Source organism: Cydia strobilella, chromosome 21, assembly GCF_947568885.1.
Source record: "Cydia strobilella chromosome 21, ilCydStro3.1, whole genome shotgun sequence".
Lineage (NCBI taxonomy): Eukaryota > Metazoa > Arthropoda > Insecta > Lepidoptera > Tortricidae > Cydia > Cydia strobilella.
Genome location: NC_086061.1, coordinates 8,625,053 through 8,648,159, shown reverse-complemented (window position 1 = coordinate 8,648,159; position 23,107 = coordinate 8,625,053). Strand labels below are relative to the sequence as shown.

The following is a 23,107-nucleotide window of genomic DNA, read 5'->3' as shown; positions in this document are numbered from 1 at the left end:
CTGAATCGGACCTAGTATTATTACTCAAATAATAATAGCTGTGAGACGAAATGAAGATCATGCAGAAGTTATTAAAAGACGACAAAGACACGTTTTTAGTCCATACGGTAATTTCTTAACAAATTGGCCGAGTGAAGCAAAGGTTTTTTCATCTTAGGCAAAAATACTTTCGTATGCCCGGCAGTTCTCATATAAGGCTGCGTTTCCACCAGAGATGTGCGAAGATGTGTTGCGAGGCATGAGTTTATTAAGAACCAATATAAATTATATTATAAATATTAATAAATAAATAAATAGGACATTCTTAGGTACACAGATTGACTAAGTCCCACGGTAAGCCCAAGGAGGCTTGTGTTATGGATACTCAGACAACGATATATATATAATATATAAATACTTAAATACATAGAAAACACCCATGACTCAGGAAAAAATATCTGTGCTCATCACACAAACCCCTTAGCGGGATTCGAACCCAGGACCATCGGCTTCACAGGCAGGGTCGTCGTCGTAATTATATAATCACTTCATTTGTTTTCCTCGCTCAGCGTGCAGTGACTCTATTGGTTCTTTAAAACACATCCCTCGCAACACATCTTCGCACACCTCTGGTCGAAACGCAGCCTAAATGTCACATTTCCCAGCCGATTCTCGTGAAATCTTGCAAGCAGGTTCGATAATTATATAGAATTTTATGTCAATTCAGTATAGTTTTTCAAAATGGCGGAGCCGCGGTTGCTTTGCGAGATATACAACTCATAGTTTGTAACCTCGTAAGACCCATTATCATACAAAAAAATGCCATTTGAATTTGAAATCACTAGTGAAGGAAATATGGACGAATCACTTTTGTTTTGTAATAAAACGAACAGTTAGAAATTGAATTACATCGCAGTATTTAGTTGGTAGTACGGGTTACGAGGATACTATTTGACACGTTTCACGGTCTAAATAGGTAATAATGGGGTCCATAGCTCCATAGCACATAATAAGTAATTGTCCATAGTCCATGGGGTGCACGGTTCACGTAGACAATAATTTGTAATATTTTACAGACAGCCCTCATGAACGAAAGGAATCCCATTGTGGACCGTATCATGGATGGCGACTCAGTGGACACAGTCATCATGGCAAACGAGGAAGGTAAAGGTATATCCAAATATCCAATATCCATCTTACAGTAGTTTTGTAAGCAGAAACGTCTACAAGCTTAGAAAGAAAAGTAAAGTGGAAAGCTATAATATAAGTATCTATATCTTATCATTGTGCCATCGTTCGCAAACGTCTCTGCGAAATTAATACTTATTACAAACGATAGGGGTGACACATCCTATCTGACTCAAAACAGTGTGCTTTTCCACTTATCCTTCAGTTCTCAGTTTTTAAATATCCACCATCATCTCGTTCATCCAGAACTCACTGCAGTATATTACAGGTTCTCCAATCCTAACGAACATCAACCTATCGATCTCTACCCGGTACGCCACGCGCATGCAGCGTCTAGGCACCATGGTACACCACTTGATCATGGAGCTGGTTTGTATAAATTATATCTTTCGTATTCATAAAATCCACCACTTCAACTACTAGATGGAGCACACCACTTACCATCGAGGTTACCACACATAGGCGCTCGTACAAATTGAGTATGGGAACGAAACCGCTTATTTCGGTTGCACCCACATTTACTAAAGTTAAAATTTTAGGTGGGTACCTAGTATTAAATAGTTTAGAATACAAGTGATGCTGCTCAAATCGTAGCAAAGTACTTGCGTTAGGGAGACTCCATCATCAGATCAGCTCGATGCGATTGCGATGCTATTGCACTTGTCACCCGGCTTACATAATATATGTATGCAAATTTTCAAATTCAAATTTAATTTGCAACATATGATTACAGACAGACAGACAACGGGTCAGGTGAATATATATAAATGTTTGTAATAAGCTAATGAGTACAAGATATATGTAGTGCATAATTGTTTTCCATCGTACTTTCTCGGAAACGTTCGTATTTGTCATGCTACTTCAGTGTACGTTTCCATGAAAATACGATAGAAAATAATTATGTACTACAACGTATCACTTTTTAACACCACGCAATTAACAGCGACAGTGTGTCATTATCACGCAGTGGCGTAGACAAATACGACCAGCAGTGGCAGCATGGTTGCATTTTTATCGTATGTCACTAATGTCACTATGCCTGTCACTTTCGCAATTACATACTTGTTAGAACGCGACAGACATGGTGACAGGCGATAAAAATGCCAGCGTGCTTAGCCCGCAGCATATCCGTTCTGTACACAGGACCCGTTCGACGAGCCACTAGTGCTCCGTGTAAAGAGCAGCAACGAAGAAGTGATGGTGGCACCGCATCGGGAGTTTAGTATCATCGTCGTTCAGAGGGAGAAGGCCAAGAAACCCGCACAGAGGGAGAAGTAATAAGTGATCAGAGGGTGCCTTCAGCAGGACAGGAGTCATGTGGAAGTAAAGTCAGCAATATCCACCTGTGGATAGATATGTAGATATACTCTGGCAAACCAACGTTGTCAGTAGAAAAAGGCAAGAAATTCTAATTTTCTATGGGAGCAAAACCATTCCCGCGTACATTTTATTTGCCGCCCTTTTCGGCTGACGGAAATGGTTTGCCAAACTATAGTTAGAATACTTTTATTGCACACCTCAGTAGAAAGGTTTAGAAAAACAATTGGATGGACTTGGCTTCTATTGTAATATGGCAATTAGCCACTTTCAGCTTTACCTTTAATCTTTAGTTTCTCAAAAACAGCAAAAGTGGCGTGCATAATAAGCTACACGGTCTGGTCGCAATCCGCATGCTACCTATGTATTTTTACCGGTATTACCATATTAGGTAGTAATGATTGTAATGAGAATTTGAATAAGGTTAGATAATTTAAGTAATGAATTAAAGAGCTTGTCATTAATTATCAGTTTGTTTAATTTGTTAACTGTTTTTTGGTAACATACAAAATTAATACGTACGATCTATTTGCTTAACTTACTTTCTAATCTTAACAAAAACTGTTTTATATTATCTATATCTAGCGACATTTGGTTCATTTTAACATTAAGATCATTTATAGACGTTTGTGTATTTTCATGTTCAACTAGTTGATCTTTAACGTCACCCACATCGTCATCCAGATTTTTCAAATGCTTAGTTATTTCCTCAAATCTTTGTTTAATTTTTACCGGTCTGTCTTCAATGGCGAGAACATCTTTCTTCTTTTCTCTTTTCATAATAACTTCGTGCATTTCATCCATTTTCTGTCTAAATTGTTTGAAATCCATCTCGACCTCTTTCATTTTCTCTTGAGCTTGAGCTTTATCCAAAATGGCGTCTCTTAGCTTTGAGGGTAGTACTTTGTAGTGCCTCCATCTAGGTTTTCCTGGACACAGACAAATTGTTCCTAAAACTCTTCTTCTATTCTTGATATGGTTATTCACCCTTTTGGGCAATACCGTTTGAAAGAACCTATTGTAAGCTAATACATCTAACGTGCCTAGAAACTCTACTTGTTTTGCAAGTCTGCTTATGTTCCCTAAGATTTCTAAGTCGTTGATATCATTGACCGCAACACCGACCATCAGGTTCATGAGGACTATCGCCGCTAGAATTAGGAATATAACAAACATGAATCTCACTACGGATATTGAGGTCGAGAGTGTTTTGGCGTGATCGTCGTCGAAGAGTGCCTCATATTCAAATTCTGAGGTCATCATGACCAAGGTCTTCACCAGCGCAGACCAGGGGCCGTCGAAGGGTTCCGTGGAGTGGAACTGGATCATGAAGCTGAATGAGAAACCGATGACTAGGAAACCAAAGGTTAGGAGAATCTGTAATTTAAAATATCATACTTATTGTCTAATTTTATGACTTAAACCGGCGGTTCCAAAAAATTAAAACAGTTCCACTAAATTCTCTCAGAATTGACATTGGATATCATGAAGACCAAAAAGTAGTGCTATCTATTATGCAAATATAAACTTCGGTCTTAATTTGGGCTCTCTAAACAGGGCCGGATTAAGGGGAGGGCAACCGGGGCTACAGCCCCAGGGCCTCCACAAAAGAGGAGCCCCCGCAATAGAGACTGCGGAAAAGAAATTTGGGGCCAAGGGGCCGTCTTCACTCCTTTGTTGCCCACTAAATCCGGCCCTGTCTTTAAAGTGTCTAAACTTTCACATATAGACATACCTACATATACAGGGTGTCCTTAGCCATTGGACAAACCCTAAAATCCCACGTAGGGTTACTTCTCAGCAAAGCTCTAACGTTAATATTTTTAATAGGGAATATTAAGCGAAACTCTGCGTAGGGCGCCACTACCACAATCTGAGGGTCTATCATGAAACAAGAAAATTTCTTTATCTAACATCTCTGTCACTCTTGCATATTCGAGCGATAAAGAGGCAGATAGCGAATTTTCGGATTCGCGTTTCCCGGTAAGTCCTCTGTAAGCAAACCGCCTTGATGCATCAATGTCATATTTTATTACTATTATACTTACTTTACTCTTTGGTCAGAATCTTATTAGCAACTTATTAGTGTCATGAATAAAAAGAAAGATTATCAAAAAGGCCGAAGGTTTCATACTATTTAATACCTCAGGAGCTACTAACATACAGTACATACAGACTGCTCCGAAGTAAAAAATCGTAATTCGTTAATTTCTTCGTAACCGCTACACCGGTTGTTATGATACGTTGTATACTGATTCTAAATACCCTAATGCATATGTATATTTTGGCTTTGTCAGCCAGCCAGTCAAACATCCAGTTTTGTGAGCTACAGATAGCTAACTAAGGCTACTAACCGGAACACAAAATGTATCAACAAACCTTCACAATATTAGACGCGACTTTCCCAAACATGAGCACATAGTACCCCCAGTTAGGGAACCTAGACAGCAGAAACATCATCTCCAACCATGCCAGCAGCAACGCCGCCGTGGACACATGCCGTGGCCAGTCACTTTCCATCCAGGAGGTAATGGTGATGGCTGGCGGTAGGAGGGTTGCCAGGCCGATGGAGCCAAACTTCACCCAAGTTTCTAGTTGGAGAAAGTACCGACTGCTTTTCACGTTCATGTATAGGAGCTCCTGTAATGGGTAGGATTTTGTAGTCATCAAATGTATAAATGTCTATGTATCTCATTACCTTTGTGCTTGATGGGGAAAATACTAAAGAAACACGTGGGATAAAATTTCACTTTCATGTAACATCTTCATACTATTTGAATAGAGCGAATTCAATGCTCCTGATTCCCAAAGCTCTTACAGTGCCCAACTTAGCCCAAAAGGCAAAACATTGAATTGATAACCGCCTTTCTTTTTAATAATCTTTCTTACCTGTATTAATACCAGACAAACTGCAGCGTATACGACGTATCCCCATATATGCGGGCTAAGCCATTCAGGTGCGTCTTTATCCGTGTCTTTATACCAGAACACAGACACCACAAACGTAGATAACGTGAAGACGAAAAATGCATAAAACGCTATAATAGTGTAGAAAAATGGCAGCAAAACTTTCCATTTCAAAAATAGGAAACTCTCAACTAATGGGTGTACGAGTAACCTTCTCTGTCCATATCTATTTCCAGTCTTCAGCAGCGCTTCAATCACTTTCATCTGTTCCATTTCGCAGACATTAGGAATGAGAACAGCGAAATCGACTGTAACAACACAGTCATTATCCTGTAAGTTCTGTGTGTTCGAAGTGATGTACGTGTCTAAAACTTCTTCCAAATATTCAGTTGGCTTAGATAGATTGTTCAAAAGCATGTCGATCGCTGTTCTCCTGAATTTCTTTGGGCCGTCAGTATAACCTGCTAGATTACCGCCATCTTTTAGCAACAATGCTATAACTTCGCGGCTGCTGTGGTGCGCTGCTGTATGTAAAGGAAACCAGCCCATACTGTTAACTTCATGTATTGTCGTTTTATCCATGGCCAGTATAACTTTAGCGACTTCTGAATGATTCTTCGCAGCAGCAATATGGAGAGGAGTGGAAGACTTATGAGGGCTACAGGTAGTTCTCAGCCTAATATCAGCGTTCTTCTCAAGCAGGAACTTGACGCACTCATAATGGTTGCCAGATACCGCGAAATGTATCGGTCCCAAGCCTCTCCTGTCTGCTGCCGTTAGGACGTTCAACATTTGATAGCTCTGATCATATTCAAGAAGGCATTTAAGTATTTCTAAGTGCCCGTGGTCTGCAGCGACGTGGAGAACATTAATGTCTCCTGGTAGGGTTTTGTCTATGTCAGCGCCATCTTTGAGCAATGCTCGGACGCAGGCTACGTGCCCATTGGTGATGGCTTTAAATAGAGGAGTCTCCCCTTCGTCGTTCTGGCAGTCGATGAACTTGCTCTGTTTGGCGAGGCTGAGGATCTCGCTGAGGACTTCGATGTTGCCGATAGCTGCTGCTGAATGGATAGGAGTCTCTCCGTCATTGGCCTGAAAGAAATAGTACCACCAAAGTTAGATCACTCCGCACTTTAATGCTTTGTCTCACTCATTGAGTAAAATGGAACTTTGCTCACTGTTTTCAAGCATCAAAGCAACCTTGTCAAGGTAAAAGTAGAAAAAAATATCCAAATAGGAGTAGGTTGTAGATTTGCCAAAGTAGAAGTTCTTACCCTTAAAGTGACATCGGCTCCAGCCTCCAATGCCACACAGACGCCCGGCACCCACTCTGCTTCAATAGCTGCTTGGAGCACCGTATGCCCTTCCCCATCTTTGACGTCAACTATAGCTGACAGAGGGTCTACGTGCTTATAGTCGTAGTTGGCTAATACCTGTTGAATATTAGTGACATTATGTATAAAGCAACCGTATCTTCGTAACCGCTATATAAAAACTCCATTATCATAAATATTATATATAAGCGTCGAAGGTCTACTACAGAGATTACGTCTTCCCCAATATTGTGAACGCGGAGATTAGTACGCCTTCTGTTTGTTGTACCTACTCCGGCTTCTGAAGCTTTTACCCCTTAATTAATCAGACTCTGGGACTGTTTCATAACTAAAGCTAAAAACAATGACTCACCTGTAAAGCTATTTCCTGTTCTTTCTTTACGCATAAATGCAGTGGGGTGAGACCGGAACTGTTGAGACAGGACACTTGTGCCCCAGCCTCTAGCAGCAGTTCAATAGCTTCCTTGCTGTCCAACATGACTGCCGTGTGAAGAGGGGTGTCTATGTTGGTTACCCCCTTCTCTCTGCGCATCGTGTGGAACTGCCCTTTGGCTTTCAAGAGCATTTTTAGAACGTCGACGAAGCTGGGACGTGAAATTTGGACATTTTTTAAATACGTTGGTATGAAGAAATCAACACTGCCAATTTTACTCTGATTTTGAAAAAGACAAGAAAAACTTTTAAAATGAATTTTTAGGATTTTAGGAGGAATTTTTGTATAGAAAGTTTTCTAAAAGATTGCGATGGCTTTCGTAAAAATGAGCGTATACGTGAGCAGGATCAACACTGCGCATTCAGTAAATGATAAGCTACTGTTTCGTACCAGGGTATCAGTAACGTGAGTGAGATTAACGTTCTTTTTTGTTGTTGTACGCTGAGCCGGCAGGCGGCAACGTCAAGCGGCAATGCATCCCTTGGCGTCTTTTATATTAGGGTCGACGCGCACGAGCTGAAAATGAAGTGTCCATGTTTGAAGAAGTACTCACTGCTCCTCCTTAATCTCTTGGTCGAAGTACAATGCCGAGCCGGCAACGTCGAGCGGCGTGCGGCCCATGACGTCACAAATATTAGGATCAGCGCCCGCGGCGAGAAGCAGGCGCGTACAGTGACGTCGCCCACACGAGCTGGCAACGTGGAGTGGTGACCAGCCTGGTTGAAAGAGGGGGAGCTGTGGATGCGTTTAAATTCGTATTACCAACAGCTATTGTGGCATACAATACTTGTACCACGCTTTTTCTTGGGGACATTCATGGTCGTTATTGACCAGTTAGCGGAGCTTGTACCTACAATAACTCAGAACTAGCCTCACAAAGTATAGGTATGAAATGCCACCTGATGGCATCGGCTTTTAGTGTAAGGAGTTTGCAGGGAGGAAATCGGACCGGTGAACTGAACGCGCCTATTTCTGCAGCAAGCACCTATTGTAGAAGTGAGATGCATATATCGATGTCGATTTCGCAGATTTACGAAATCGACTCCATACTTAGGTACGTTCGCGGCTTCGCGCTTTGATTCGCGCATGAGTGTGGAGGGCCCTTATGGCGTGTCCACCCTGTGGTAAAAAGTAAGATATATATATATGTGTGTTCCTCTGTATTTAATAGTATTTATTTATGCATTTATTTAATCGTTGTTACTAAAAAACTATTAATAACGCAAAAAGGCGGACTTAATGCCAATGGCACTCTCCTGCAGCTGTTTTTGTCATAGGCGCCTTCCGACATCCGATATAGGAAAGGTGTTGCGAACGCAACCTTTTATTTGTAATGCAGTAGCTAAGCGCAGCCGTCGGGCTCTTTCGAAGTCTTTTTATTTGTCGTCGAGACCTGCACGGCGGCTACATATCGACGACATTTAAGACCTGTTGTACATACCTATGTTTAACAAATAAATAATTTGGAATTTGGAGTTTGACAAATAAAAGGACTTCGATTTGAAGTAAACTTATAATTAATAGGTGCTGGTTACTTTACAAGGTACAGTTGACGTAAACGGTTAAAGGTATAGAAGTGGTGGTAATAGTATGGAGGCTGATGCGAAAGTGATTTAGCTAATTTTGAATGTTAAAATGGTAGTCTAAATTTAGGTGCCTCTAATTGGCCGCGATACAGGTTATGTGGAGCGCTTCTATTGGTGCATTTAAATAAGCCTCCGCATAGTAAGCGAGCCCGACGGCTGCGTTTTGCTACTGCATTACAAATAAAAGGTTGCGTTCGCAACAAAAGGCGTTTCCGATAAATTCAGCCATGTCGGAGCCCCCCGTCAGTTGTCGGACCGATAATATTTGTTTGTGTGCGTATGTGTAGGCATAATGCTTGTTGTAGTGTGCGTGACCGCTAAGACGGCGCCCGGGCGCGCTCCCGCGGCCTGACTACGAGGATGTAGGATCCTACATCCGATATCGGATCGGACAATGTAAAAACGCTCTAACTCACCGATCCGCTGATGTCCTTGCATTCATGGTCAATATTATCCTTCCAGTTCTTGGGCACAAGTATGTACACCTCCTCCAGATCGCAGCGCACGTTCACCATCAGACTTGTGACTTGGCAGAGTTTCTTCACGTCCTCCTCTGTGCCTGATGACATGTCGCTTTCCACGCGAGCTTGCATGTCTGGAAGAAACATACGAGTGAAATAAGATGGGGATTTAAATTCAGTTGCACATTCATTCAAAAACTAATACTAGCAAAGTAACTGCTAAAACCTGACCAGTAAACGATCATGCGCCATGTCGCGGAATTTAATTGAAACTAGTTTCTTACAATGGCAACATAGTCGTTGTCAGTGTCATTGTGGCGGTTTACTTGAAATGACATGAATAATACATAAGTATACTCTATTTTACTTACTTTACTCTTTGCTCTTGACAATGATCATACTTATATTCCTGGCCAGGCTTTAAATAGAACAAAAAATAATACCTACACTCCTTTTCGGACACTGGTTTCAAAATTGTGTCCACTTTATTTATTAGTCTCTGCTGTTAGCACAGCTTGATAATCTTCCTTGGCCAATCCTAAAGTTGAGCATCTTGGACCTCATTTTGGATAACTACAAGTTACAATGTAAGACGACGTGTGACCTGCTTGGCCAATAGGGGGGCGTTTTGGTCAGAATTGCCGCTTTAAACTGTTGAGGTTATTATCTTATCTAAGTTGTTTATGGTAAAGCTGCCACCACAAATCTAGTGTTCTATGTTTGAATTTGAAATAGGAGTTGTTTTCTGTGATGTTTCTTCTAGAAGAATAGGGAATATTACGCGAAACTCTGCGTAGTGGGCGCCAGGGCGCCACTACCACAATCTGAGGGTGTATCGTGAAACAAGTTTTTTTTTAATCTAACATCACTGTCACTTACATATTGGAGCGATAAAGAGGCAGATAGCGAATTATCGGATTTGCATTTCCCGGTAGGTCCTCTGTAAGCAAACTGCCTTGATGGACCAAAACCAAATGGTTTCAAAGCCTTCCAGCCACCTGGTTGACATGGATTTTGTGCGCTGGTTCTGGTCAGCACCTCGGACGAATCTGCACCCGTTTCTCGATGCAAGGATGGTAAAATAAAAAGACGTCTATATAGATAAAGTCCCTACACTCACCCCCGTGGCGCTTGTCTTCGGTTTGCTCCAGTTAAACTCCGCTTTACGTGTAACTTCACTTCACATCCAATGACTTTCTTTAAAGTATTTAAACAATAAAATTCACCGCAACACAATAAAATCAACCGCACAGAGCTCTGTCATTTTTTTTCTTGCATGCATCAATGTCACATTTTATTATCTCTGAAAACTTCTCAAAAACCTGTTAAAAGTACAGTATGTATAAGTTACTCTATGGTTTACTAAAAAGGCTAGTCCTGCACTCTGGTGGTAGAACATTGCAGTAATATCCCCTATTGCTCTGCTAATAAAATACTGAAATGGAGACGTGTTTTTAATTCAGTATAATTTCAATACGCTTCCACTCCACAAAATTACATGAGGTAAAAGTGGAACTTGTTTTCTTAGCACATATCTGGTACAAATCGGTCTCTGTTTTTTCTGCTATGAATATGCATTAGAGAGAAATTGAACCTTTTTGATATAAATCACTGACAGGAAAAAAGAAACTGTTGCATTCTCAATTACCTCTACATTCCATATTCTCAATAATTCTGTCAGAACATTGACAAGTGCTTGGATTTTGGCTTGGATACTTTTATAGTGTTTTTAAACTTCTTTGTGTTTTAAAGAAGCGGAAAGCAAGCGCTATGGAAATTGCTCAAAATTATATGGTAAGTAAAGAAATTGTCTATAGTACTTGGAACAATACAGTTCTTCAGAGACGCCATAAGATGTCCATGCCGAGGTTTTTCCGAGGTAATTCAATCTTGTATTAGGTTTGGACTACAGAATAATGTAACGAAGCGCGTTTTTGTAATTTTTATCTATGGGTTTTGATTGATTGATTATGTAAGACCATCCAGTCTAGAAGCCCTTTCGTCGCTTCTAAAGGCGGGATTCCACCAGTGGGTGGCACTGTGCAGCACAAGCAATTTTCTACTGAATTTGCTTACGCCGCACAGTGATTTAAATCTTGCGTGTGTACAAACGCACTAACTCTAAGGGCCGATACAGAAGATTCACTCGCCTTAGGCCTAGCAAGTATGAGATGCCAACGTAACGTAAGATAAGTAGTAGGGTAAAACAGCGAGTAGCAAACGCCGCGGTGGACTAAAGTATATGTAATATTCTTGCAGGGAGAACATGCGACTGAGACTATGATTAGGATCAATGAAAATGCAAACGTGGTTGGAACCATCATTGTGAATTGCGAAGGTATATACAATCATAAATATTGAAACCCATGTAAAAGTGCGTCAGGTACGTCTGCTTTGCCTATCACTCGAATACTATTAAGCTACTTTCACTGTTTAACAGACGTATTTTTAGCAGGGGGCTCGAAACCGGTTTTATTTTATCCCAAAATAGCCCAATATTTTTAATTATTTTATGCTCTTTACGCTGCCTACTCATGCACTATTCTAGTGCTTGAAAATAGCCTATACCTTGGCTCTCCCAAACATCTATTTTTTTATGATATAGGAGGCAAACGAGCAGACGGATCACCTGATGGTGAGCGATTACCGCCGCCCATGGACACCTGCAACACCAGAGGGGTTGTAAGTGCATTGCCGGCCTTTAACATCTTAAAGAAGCGTACCAGGGACCGGCCCGCTATCCCTTATCGGGGTTTTATAAGGGTATTGCATAAGGCTTAACTCACCATACCCTTTGCCAGACGAAACCCTTTGTTTTGCTTTTAAAAACCCTTATATAAAGCTACTACATTTGAGTAATCGGTAGCCCAAATACCCTTACAAAACCCTTATCATCCGCTCACCAACACCTTGCATATTGCTTATAAGGGTTAGCCTTATAAAGGGCTTCACTTTTAGCATATAAGCGTGCTAATTTAAGTCGTCTACCTTGTTCATAAAGCACACATTACTTATTGGAATATAACGGCTAAGGAATGGAATGCGCTCCCGCCATCTGTATTCCCTGATCAATATGACCTCGGTCTCTTTAAAACAAGAGTGAATAGGCTGTTACTGAACCGTTGAGCTCCATCTTAGGCCCTGTCTTCACTTTCCATCAGGTGTGACTAGGGCCAATCGCCGATCAGTTTATAAAAAAAAAAAGCGATCGTCGGCGGCGACGGCGGCGTTCTTTGATTAGGCACGTATTTTCTTTCCTTTTTATACACTACCGTAGATATATAATATACTAATCCTGTCTCTTTCACGAAAAGGGAAACCTTTATAAAAAGCGCTTAAAGATAAGGGTAACCCTTATTAAGGGCTAGCCTTATTTTTGGTTAGCTTTTCGGTAAGGGTTAGTCAAAGGTAGGGGTATGAATGGGCTTGCAGTTCAGAAGGGAAAGTCTTTCAATGTGGTGTCGCCCATTAAAAGGGTTTTATCGCGGAAAGGGTTGTCCGGTCCCTGGAGCGTACTCCCATCGGAATACGCTCTTTTCTTGAAGGTTTGAAGATCGTATCGGTCCGGAAATACCACAGACGAGTCGTCAACTTCTCTGTTGTATTTTTTTTTATTTAATTAGGGTTCCCAGAGACCACAACACTGGACAGTTTAACGGCGGCCACATACTCTACGCACATGAGGAGTCTATCGAACTATGCGCAGAACGCGATTAAGGAAGTGGTGAGTCTATCATAATTCTGTACAGTGTATTTTTTAACAGAGATAATTGACATTTTGATCAGAAAATTAACCTTTTCGATGCCGTGTCAAACACAAAGCTGTCACTCGGACGCCACTGAAACTGAAATTGAACTTTATGCACATGCACGGTAGGTCTATGTTGCTCTGTGGTCTGTGACCGATTAGTCGAGCTTAGGCGTTGGACCTGCGGTGCCGATATATCGGTCATTGGCGTCCAAAAGGTTAATCGGCGTCAATCTCATCTAGCGTCCACACGTACACAATTTCATAGTGGAATTGATGTTCTTCAATTTAATTTTTGCGTCCACGCCACCTGAGCAAATTGACAATTTAAACAGATAGGGCGAAAAATAGTTCCATCTGGACTGGCTTTTAGCCATATTTAGCGAGGCTACGCTACGGTCACGGGCAGGGCCTTAATTGTTTGCAACCATAATGTTATTAACAGTCGACAGTCCTGTCATAACCGATAGGATGGGACCTACTTGTTTACAAGTATCAATTCCATCATCATCATCATGTATTCCAGGACGTGCTGGACGAGCTGGTGGTGCTGAGGATGGTCTCCAAGAAGACAGAGGCAGTGGTGGTGCCCGATGACGAGTTCCACATCATCGTCGTCATGAGGAAATCTTAACTGGCATCCCTTAGGAGCCAAGGTGCCATTTAGTAATAGACCTTCAAGTTTCAGATTTAAAAATTGAAGTTAAAGAGAACCAGCGAAAGTTTCTTTGCCACTCTGGCTAACTAGTTGGTACAGAAAGTAGCTTAGGATTTCTTTCATCTCTCCATTTAGCAAAATAATAAAGTTTCTGAAATTCTCGGCATTATTTAATAATTTTTGGCCTTGGTATCTAATTAACGCGTAGTCAAAGCATAGCTCATCATGGATCGCATTGCAATGCATGATGCATTAGGATTTACTGCTGTCATTTCAAAACATCGACCTCATTAAAAAATCTGACTCAGGGGAGCGAAAACCACATACTCACTGTCCGCGCGCGAATTACGTGCACGGCTGAGGAATATTAGGAATGTTGGGCGTCATGTCAGAGTAGTAACGTGCCATTTTGTACATACGGGCGCAGCGCACACCCTCCCACTTCTTCGACCTCCGAATGCACGGAATCTGCGCGCGGACAAAAGGTAAGGGTTCTGTGGATCTAAACCCCTCTGCTTTCGGTTCTGCAGATATTATTAGGCCAACTTTTTTTATCGATCTGCTCCGCTCTTCTGAATAAATTCGAGCTGTGTACTTCTATGGGACCATTCGACCCTCAATTCCTGCAAAATCCAACAAAAACCTACCTACAGGGAAAACCAGCATGATTAGTTTCAATCCAGGTTACCTCTAATTCCCAGCATAGGCTGGGATGTCGTGCGGCCTAGTTTATCCATTGCGCCGTTTTCACAACTAAGTTTAAGAACTGCTTTGGAGCTACAGCTGCGCCATTCTGGTCCTGCTAAATGCTGCTCAATTCTATAGAAACAGACCTTCAGGAAAATCCAACATGATGGCGACCTGCCTCGAATTCCCAGCATAGACAGCTAAGTGCAGCGGCGTGCGGCCCAGTTTGTCCAGGCGGTGTTTCTCGGCGCCGTGGCGCAGCAGCAGCGCCATGGCGTCGCCGCCTGATAAAGCTGCCATGTGGCACGCTGATACGTTTCCGAGACGACATGTCGCGTTGGGGTTGGCGCCGTTTTGGAGCAGCCTAGAAATAAGCAACAAGTTATGAAACATGATAGTGACACTTGCAATTGAGAACCTGTTTGCCTTACTGTTATTGGAACAATCGAAAATATGGCTAAGAGAACCTATTTATTCTGGTCTGGGTAAAACTCGCTTAAGTCGTCTAAGAAGTTGGAGTCAGTGCGCTGTATAAAACTCCAGTAGCGACAATATTTTTAGAGTTGTATACTTATCCATTGTAAGGAACTGCATGCACATTGGCCCAAGCCCCAATGTAAATTTTCGAGCTAGCGGATCCACCTAAGGGCCGGGACTGCAACCCGACCTTAACAAATTGCAGCCGGGTTGCAGTGCGTCTGTATCGGCCCTTAGGGGAGAATGGCCCTGTGACTTTCATTGTCTGTAGACCTTAAAAACTGGCGGCAAGAAAGGCTACTGCAGCGATGTAGAAATAAGGCTAATGGAACCCACCTTTCCACCTCTTCAATATCATGAGTTTCAATAGCCTCCAGCAGTTCAGTGTTAAGTCTGCGCAGACGGCGGTCGCTGCGGCGCCATTTCTTCTGGAACGAGCTGGCTGTCTCCGTCTGAGGGGTTGGGGTGGGGGTGCTGGCTTGGGACTCCGGTGCTGGTGGTGGTGGGATGACTACAGAGAGAGCAGGACGTCTGAAATATAAAAATAGTTTATTTTCAAGTAGGAAAATACAATGCGCATATGAACGTCAAATAAAGCTACGCCGGCTCTAACCCTACACATCTGACCCGAGAAGATGTTAACCCCTCCTAAATTGTAGAATAAGATTTATTTGTAACACGATATGGATACTTTATCTGAAATATAGACAAATGAATTGAATTCGCCAAGTCTGGACGGACCTTCACAATACAAAGATAAAATTCTACATTGCCTAATAATATTAAATTCTGGTACTTTTTTAGTCCGTAGTCAACTGGGAATCGTTATAGTTTCCCCGTGTCCGTCTGTCTTGCTAATCTTGCTATCCGTGGCGTTGCGTCACATGTAAAGAGTAGTTAACATACTCACAAGTATAACGGATTGGTATAGTACAAGTGAATTATATAAATAAATAAATAAACGGCTTACTCTGAAACCACCGCGGTTCTCTTTCTAACTTCAACGTCCTGGCCGTGACCTGGGCTAGCCTGTCTGTTACTGCCTTGCCTTGGGCTCTGTGTGTTGCCCTGGCTTCCCTGGGTTGTCCGGTTACCTTGCCCTGGGCTAGGGGTGTTCCGGCCCTGGCTAGCCTGGGTGTTGCCCTGGCTACCCTGGGTTTTCCGGTTACCCTGCCCCGGACTAGGGGTGTTCCATCCCTGGCTAGCCTGGGTGTTGACCTGGCTGCTAGGGTTTTGGCAACTGGCATTCCCCTGGCTGGGACGCTGGGACAGAAGAGGACGGAGCTGGGTCGCATCCTTGTCGGGAACACCGCGTTCGACGTCTGAAATTAAACGTTGCTTAAAGAGTTTTCATAGATAAAAAAAATGCAAAAAACTAAATAAGGTTGGCCGGTCGAAATATTTTACACGTGGCGCCAGCCATATACGAAGTGGCACTGGCAGAGAAATCAAATTCCTGTGTTTATTTATTCGCGTCTGGCGTCTGACTATGTCCTGCGCGCCTTTTCTACTGACAAAATGGGTTTGGGTCTGCTCCATATCAAATTTCATCTAAATCGGCTCATCGGTTAAAGAGAACAGAAATAACAAACTTATATTTAAAGTAGATATAAAACCACACAACTATAGTGCTATAGTCCAAAAGCTCCCAACTACGGTCCAAATTTAAGTGTAACATCTTCGTTCAGGTTTAAATTTTATTTGATTTTTTTAATTGTAAGGCAAAATAGTTTTACAAATGGAAATAAACACTCATACATAACCAAAAAGAACATTAGTATTGATACTTAATTACAGGACCATAGTTACAGTACTGGACGGTAGTACTCTTTATTATACTGTGACTGGACTATACTTGACTATACCTATAGTTAAGAGGTTATACGGTAGCTATTTTATTTATTGATTTAAACAAAAAAATAATGCGTCATCGCAAAATTACCTGTCGAAAATAATGATGAAAACACACCTTTAGTGCTCATTTATTAACATACACACACTGTCTAATTTAATTTATTAAGTAAATACAAACAAAACGAAAACGAAACACCATCACTTCAAGAATAAAATCATTCACTCAATAAAACTTTAGTGAGGTATTTTACTTAATTAACAATGTACCTAAACATTTAAAATTGACAAACATCTATAATTATCACTTGGCACTGAACTATTTTGCCGGTCACTGCCACTCTATAACACTTCTATAAACGACCTTGACACGTAAATGATAAAGTTCATTTCAGTATAAACTATTTTTGAGGTTAAATTCCTCATTTACTCCATTATTTTGACGCCCGAACCGCAGTAAAGTTGATAAGAAACTAAAACACAAACACATGCAAGTATTTTTTACACACTTAAAATTACCAGTGGCCAAATTTAAAACTAACACAATCTCATAGATCATTGGCTGTCTTTGACAACTATCGGCGCTTCTCTCAGACGCAATGATAAGTTTGTAGGTTTTATTCTGTATACAGGACAGTCATTCCTCAAGCTATCGTTGAACAGTCATCTCTGCCAAGGTTAAGTTTGGATGGAAAACCAAACAATAGTTAAAATATTATACACAGTATTGAGATACACACTTACAACACTTCTTATCTTGGTCTTGGTGCATTGGGGTAACTTCGAAAGGGGGTTAATATTGAAAATAGCAATGTCTATAAAACCAGATGCACTCGATACTCTAACAACACTTACGCTGCGAAATACGAAAGACACAATCATTTCAATCTAAATCAGCTAACGTGAAGAAAAACTTATTCAAATTATTTTCACTCTAGATGACAAAATGCAATTTTGCACATTGCTTCCAAAGAATATAGAGACCCGACTTATCTTGGTCAAACTCTAGAACCCTTAACATGGTGGTGTGTTGAAAAGATGCTATAGGGGTTAGATATTATCACTTAAAATGAATTGTAAAACCAAAGCTTAAAATATATTTTTCCAGGGTTGTTCTGTGGCTAATACACGATTCATCGTCTCTTTAAAGTCCAAAAAATTTGCATAAGAAAAATACAAAAAAAATGTGTTATAGGAATCACCCTAAAATAACCCCCTCTAGTGACCATATTTACGCAGTAGGCAGGTATAATATATGTATGTATGTATACACTCTTTATTGTACACAACAAAGAACACAAATATGGCATATAATAGGCAGTACAAAGGCGAACTTATCCCTTATATATATAATGTGTCTATTAAAGTGTTAAAATTAGGGATGTACCGACTAGTCGCCGACTAGTCGGGAAAGCCGACTATCCGGCCACATTTGTAGTCGGCGATTAGTCGGCGACTAGTCGGCCAAAATGGCCGATTAGTCGGCCACTTATTAGGTACAGAAAAATAGCAAATAAACGAAATAAACAGCAAATATTGATCAAATGTTTAATACCCAGTTTACTCAAATTAATATATTTTTAAACACACTTGCTCAAAACGACGTTTTTATTCCACCGATTTTTGGCTCATAATCCTAGATATTAAACACGCGTGCTCTTTCAGTGTATTTTTCCACTCGTGCTTTTTCATTATATTATCGGACTGAGTTAAGAAGCAAACTGATTGCTAATAATATGCATGGAAAGGGAGCCTTCTTTAATTGGTCGGACTGGCGGGCACGGGCGCACCCGACCGCCTGCGCAGTGCGCGGCGCGCGGCCCGCCCGCCGCGTCGCCCGCGGCCGGGGCGAGCGAGGGCCGGCCGGCAGTACGAGTATGACAGATGAGATGAAACACACAATACTAACTGTTTTAACTATTAAAATTTGATTAATATGAAAGTTTCTTTTTTTTTCTCGCAAGTGTGTTGAAAAACGTCGTATGAAACGCGTGTGCATTGGTCATTACACACGAGGCGATATTGTGCGCGCGAGCTGTAAGCGAGCGCGCACAATATCGCCTCGTGTGTAATGACCAACTTAGCACACTTGTATCATAATGTACTATTTGAGCACAGTTAAGCAAGTTACACTATTGTGCATTTCATTTATTAAAACAAATGTACAAACATTATTCCGACTTGCAATCCTTTTTTGACTCTGCGTCCGATTTTATAATTAGTAATCCGAACGATAGTTACATAATTCTAGGCGATTTTAATATTAGTCATGCCATTTGGACGCTTCTTAATGGAAGCTTAGTTATTGACACAAACAACAATACGACTGCAACCTTAATCTCCGATTTCTTAAACCTCTCGGGTTTAAAACAACTTAACGGGTGCTCGAATGTAAACAATCGGATCTTGGACCTGGTGTTAAGCGATTTGTCTTGCTCTGTTACGCATTGTACGACACCACTAACCCCTGAGGACTCCCATCACAAATCTCTCGACATTAACATCAAGCTTCCTTTTCTTTCGGCCGCGTATGATCCTCCTAGAGAGAAATTACTTTTTTATGCTGCAAATTACGAAAAAATACGTGACGCTCTTTCTTCTACTGACTGGACCCCAATGCAATATATGAATACTGAACAGGCTACTACTCATTTTTACTCAATCTTAAATACTCTTATTAAAAAGTACGTTCCTCTCAGTAAGACAAACTGCTCTAGTAATCGTCCCCCTTGGTACACCCGGGCATTAGTGAAATTAGGTCGAGAAAAGCGTAAAATTCACACCAGGTGGAAAACTTACAAAAATCCTTTAGACTATCTTGCATTCAAGCTGTTAAGAACAAGAGAGCACAAAATGGAACTGGATTGCTATAATTCATACATATCTTTTGCTGAGAAAAATATCCGTAAGTGTCCTAAATATTTTTGGTCTTTCATTAAATCAAAGTTTTCCGCAAATAAAACCCCAGACTGTATGTATTATGGAGGCAATTCCTCAACTGACAGTGAGACAGTAGCTAATTATTTCAACGATTATTTCCACTCAGTTTTTGTTAAAGGTATCGCGTACCCTGTTTCTCCAAATTCTCATACTAACAATAGCCCGGTAGATATCTCTTCAATTAACATAAATAATAAACTCGTTCTTAAACACCTCCAACAGGTTAACACAAATAAGGGAGCGGGACTTGACCGTATTCATCCAATTTTAATCTCTCGCTGTAGCAAGGAATTGGCTACTCCTCTTACTATTATTTTCCGTAAATCGTTATCCGAGGGTTGTTTCCCGTCTGTTTGGAAAACGGCTTTAATAACACCAATACATAAAAGCGGAGATAAACATGATGTTACACAGTATAGACCCATATCTAAATTATGCATTTTTGGCAAAATATTAGAAAAAATTGTTACATCCGAATTGACAAATTGTATCATTCGTATAATTTCCCCTGACCAACACGGTTTTCTTCGTGGCCGTAGTGTTGACACCAATCTTATTACCTTCACTGATTTTATTTTGAACGCTATTGGCAACGGTCATCAGGTTGACGCCGTGTATACCGATTTCTCAAAAGCTTTTGATAAAATTAATCACACTATGTTATTACACAAATTATACGAACTCGGTATACACGGAGACCTCTACAGGTGGATTGAATCCTACATCCAGAACCGATGCCAGGCAGTATCACTAAGAGGCTATACTTCCAGATACTTAACCATTGATTCAGGGGTCCCTCAAGGCTCTCATTTAGGACCGCTTTTATTTATCATATACGTAAACGACATGGGTTCATCGTTTTCTAGTTCAAGACATCTAGTTTATGCAGACGATACAAAAAATTTCAAAATCATAAAAACAAAGAACGACTGCCTGGACATGCAACGCGATCTTGATAGCTTTGCCGCATATTGCGGTTATAACCAATTGCTTCTGAACCCTGATAAATGCAACTGTATTACTTTCACTCATAAACAAAGTCCCCTTCTTTTCAATTATAGTTTTTCAGGAAAGATCATAAATAGAATCACCAAGGTCCGAGATCTTGGTATTATTTTGGATTCTAAGCTTAACTTCATTTCACACATAGACCACATCTCCGAGAGGGCCTACAAGAAATTGGGCCTGATACTTAGACTATCTCAACCATTTAAAGAACCAAACACCCTAAAAGTATTATACTCCTCTTACGTTCGCAGCATTTTAGAGTTCGGTAGCGTCGTCTGGACCCCTCAATATACCGTTCACATAAAAAGAATTGAAAGAATCCAAAAAAAGCTGTTAAAGTCGCTCAATTTCCGCCACGGTCTGAATATGTCAGAGAATAGCACACACCGTCGTAGTCTAGGGCCACTAGATACACGACGTGTTTATATAGACCAAATGTTTCTGTATAAACTCTTAAATGGCCTTACTGATTCTTCCACTCTTCTTGAAAAAATTGTCTTTAAATTGCCTCGTATTCCCACGCGCCACCCCCAAACATTCCATATCGATTTTTGTAGATCTAATTTCGCCAAAAATACTTTTTTTAGACGAGCCTGTCATGATTACAATGTTAATTTCATAAATCTAGATATCTTCTCATTGTCTTTCGGTAAATATAGTAGTGGTCTGCGGAGCTTACTTTTTCCATAGCAGTCTTTGCTTTAAAAAAAAAAAAAAAATTGTAATTGTTCTATAGTCTTATGTAACGTATGTATGTTTGTAAGCATGTTTGATACTTAGGTACTTTATTAGTTGTGTATCCAATTGTTACTTCTGTGTATCTTCCTATTTATAGGCAGTGCCGAACAAGCCCTGTTTCTACTTGTTATCAATATCAGTATGTTATAATTAATGGAACTATAGGTCTTATTGTATATCTGCAAGTTTAAACTTATCTGTATGTGACTGTTTGTTTCCTAAAAAAAAAAAAAAAAAAAAAAAAAAAAAAAAAAAAAAAAAAAAAAAAAAAAAAAAAAAAAAAAAAAAAAAAATAGCGCGCGAAAAGCTAAAGCTACGCAAGGAGCAAAATAAATGTTTTTCAAAGCATCCGAACTTAGACAAAACTGCTGCAGTGACTATCCGAATGCAAACTTTGAAGAGAGAAAATTATTTATTGATTTGGCCGACTAGCCGACTAGTCGGCCGACTAATCGGCCATCCGAGCGCCGATTAGTCGGCTAGTCGGCTAGTCGGCCAAATCAATAGTCGGTACATCACTAGTTAAAATACTGGTTAGAATGTTTATTGTGTACTGTCAATTGCCATGCCATCGGATGCCACCGATCATTACGGACACTTTTGTTACCTACTTCGCGATGACTTTATCAATTATATCATACGACTGGGCAGTTCGAAATGATATATGTCAGGGTGCGTAACCAACATGCCAACGCAACTGTCACTGTCGCACTAATATGAAAGAGTGGTAGAGAGACATGACTACGCTACGCTACGGAGCGTTAACGATTGGCATGTTGGCCAAGCACCCAGGTGAAAATAACCTAAGAGAGATTTTAATTTAAATGTACGTAAGTTGTGCAATAAAATAGAAACTCCAAATCCAACGTTTAGCGACGTATGCGCCGATACACGGGATAGACCAAAGGTCCCTTATCATATTCCTATTGTTCGCAATGACGCGTTTTAACTTAGTTGTATTGTATTGTATGCGTAGGTGCTCATGCGTCATGCGTTCGTGGAAGTCATAATAGTAACAAATTTTAATACCAATATTGTCGTTTGACTAGACAGCTAGGTAGACAGTAGAGCATTGGTAGCCTAGCGGTAGGACTTTTAAACCGGAAACCAAAATAATAACAACATTAAATCATAATAATAACAACACCATATTTGGATGTTTCCCATTTATTTTGCTTTTCGATGAAAGGAAACATGTTGAGGAAACCGGAATAATTCCAGTGGGGCCTAGTCGCTTTCGCTAAAACTAGTGCCTGTGCCAATTTCTGGGATTAGGTTGCCGAGAGGACCTAAAGCTATATGTGTGACGTGGTGAGGCAAAATGACCGGAAAAGCCATAGGGCATGATTAGTTAGGGTCAGGCCAAGCTAACTCTGCAGCGATTTTGATAGCACAGAATGTGCAAGTGTTATTTTAAACGTCATAATTTCATAGAATTTTGCACACTGTGCTATCAGACACGGTGCAGAGTGAGTTTGGTCTGACTCTAACAACATGAAGTAACAAGAACATACAGTCGAAGTTTTTACGCTCTCATTTTAAAACGAGATCCTGAAATACACGAAGTTTTCTGTGTAAAGCTTCTTCTAGCTCTAATTTATTTGTATTTCATTTCATTTATTCCTTCATTTATAATATACATGTAATGAATACAATGTATACATTGTGTTTAAATAACGGATATTTACAAAATTAAAAATAACATGCAATAAAATAAAATACTAAAACTAACAGTCAGTACATATGAAAGGAAAATAAAAACCATACGATCCAATTAATAAAATGTCAATCATTC

General features: G+C 40.5%; 3 protein-coding genes across 4 annotated transcripts; 2 read left to right on the top strand and 1 right to left on the bottom strand.

The window, feature by feature from the left end:
* The first annotated feature begins 30 nt into the window (after positions 1-30).
* Positions 31-2,445, top strand: LOC134751273 (dynein light chain roadblock-type 1-like). The gene is made up of 4 exons (XM_063686655.1): positions 31-107; positions 1,056-1,143; positions 1,436-1,536; positions 2,311-2,445. Exons 1-4 carry the CDS (start codon positions 51-53, stop codon positions 2,443-2,445), a joined length of 381 nt encoding a protein of 126 aa, XP_063542725.1. The 5' UTR covers positions 31-50.
* Positions 2,446-2,944: 499 nt separating this feature from the next.
* On the bottom strand, positions 2,945-17,107 carry LOC134751130 (transient receptor potential cation channel subfamily A member 1-like). Of its 2 annotated transcripts, XM_063686490.1 has the most exons (12): positions 16,718-17,107; positions 15,994-16,097; positions 15,746-15,918; positions 15,112-15,306; positions 14,445-14,662; positions 9,161-9,339; positions 7,712-7,893; positions 7,078-7,309; positions 6,666-6,824; positions 5,374-6,483; positions 4,864-5,124; positions 2,945-3,861 (listed from the first exon to the last, which is right to left on the bottom strand). In XM_063686490.1, exons 1-12 carry the CDS (start codon positions 16,755-16,757, stop codon positions 3,010-3,012), a joined length of 3,705 nt encoding a protein of 1,234 aa, XP_063542560.1. In that variant the 5' UTR covers positions 16,758-17,107; the 3' UTR covers positions 2,945-3,009. The 2 variants fall into 2 exon arrangements, with proteins under 2 accessions (XP_063542560.1, XP_063542559.1); XM_063686489.1 differs by having other exon boundaries at positions 15,746-16,097.
* On the top strand, positions 10,937-13,605 carry LOC134751131 (dynein light chain roadblock-type 2-like). The gene is made up of 4 exons (XM_063686491.1): positions 10,937-10,999; positions 11,465-11,543; positions 12,829-12,929; positions 13,480-13,605. Exons 1-4 carry the CDS (start codon positions 10,976-10,978, stop codon positions 13,585-13,587), a joined length of 312 nt encoding a protein of 103 aa, XP_063542561.1. The 5' UTR covers positions 10,937-10,975; the 3' UTR covers positions 13,588-13,605.
* Positions 17,108-23,107: the final 6,000 nt, after the last annotated feature.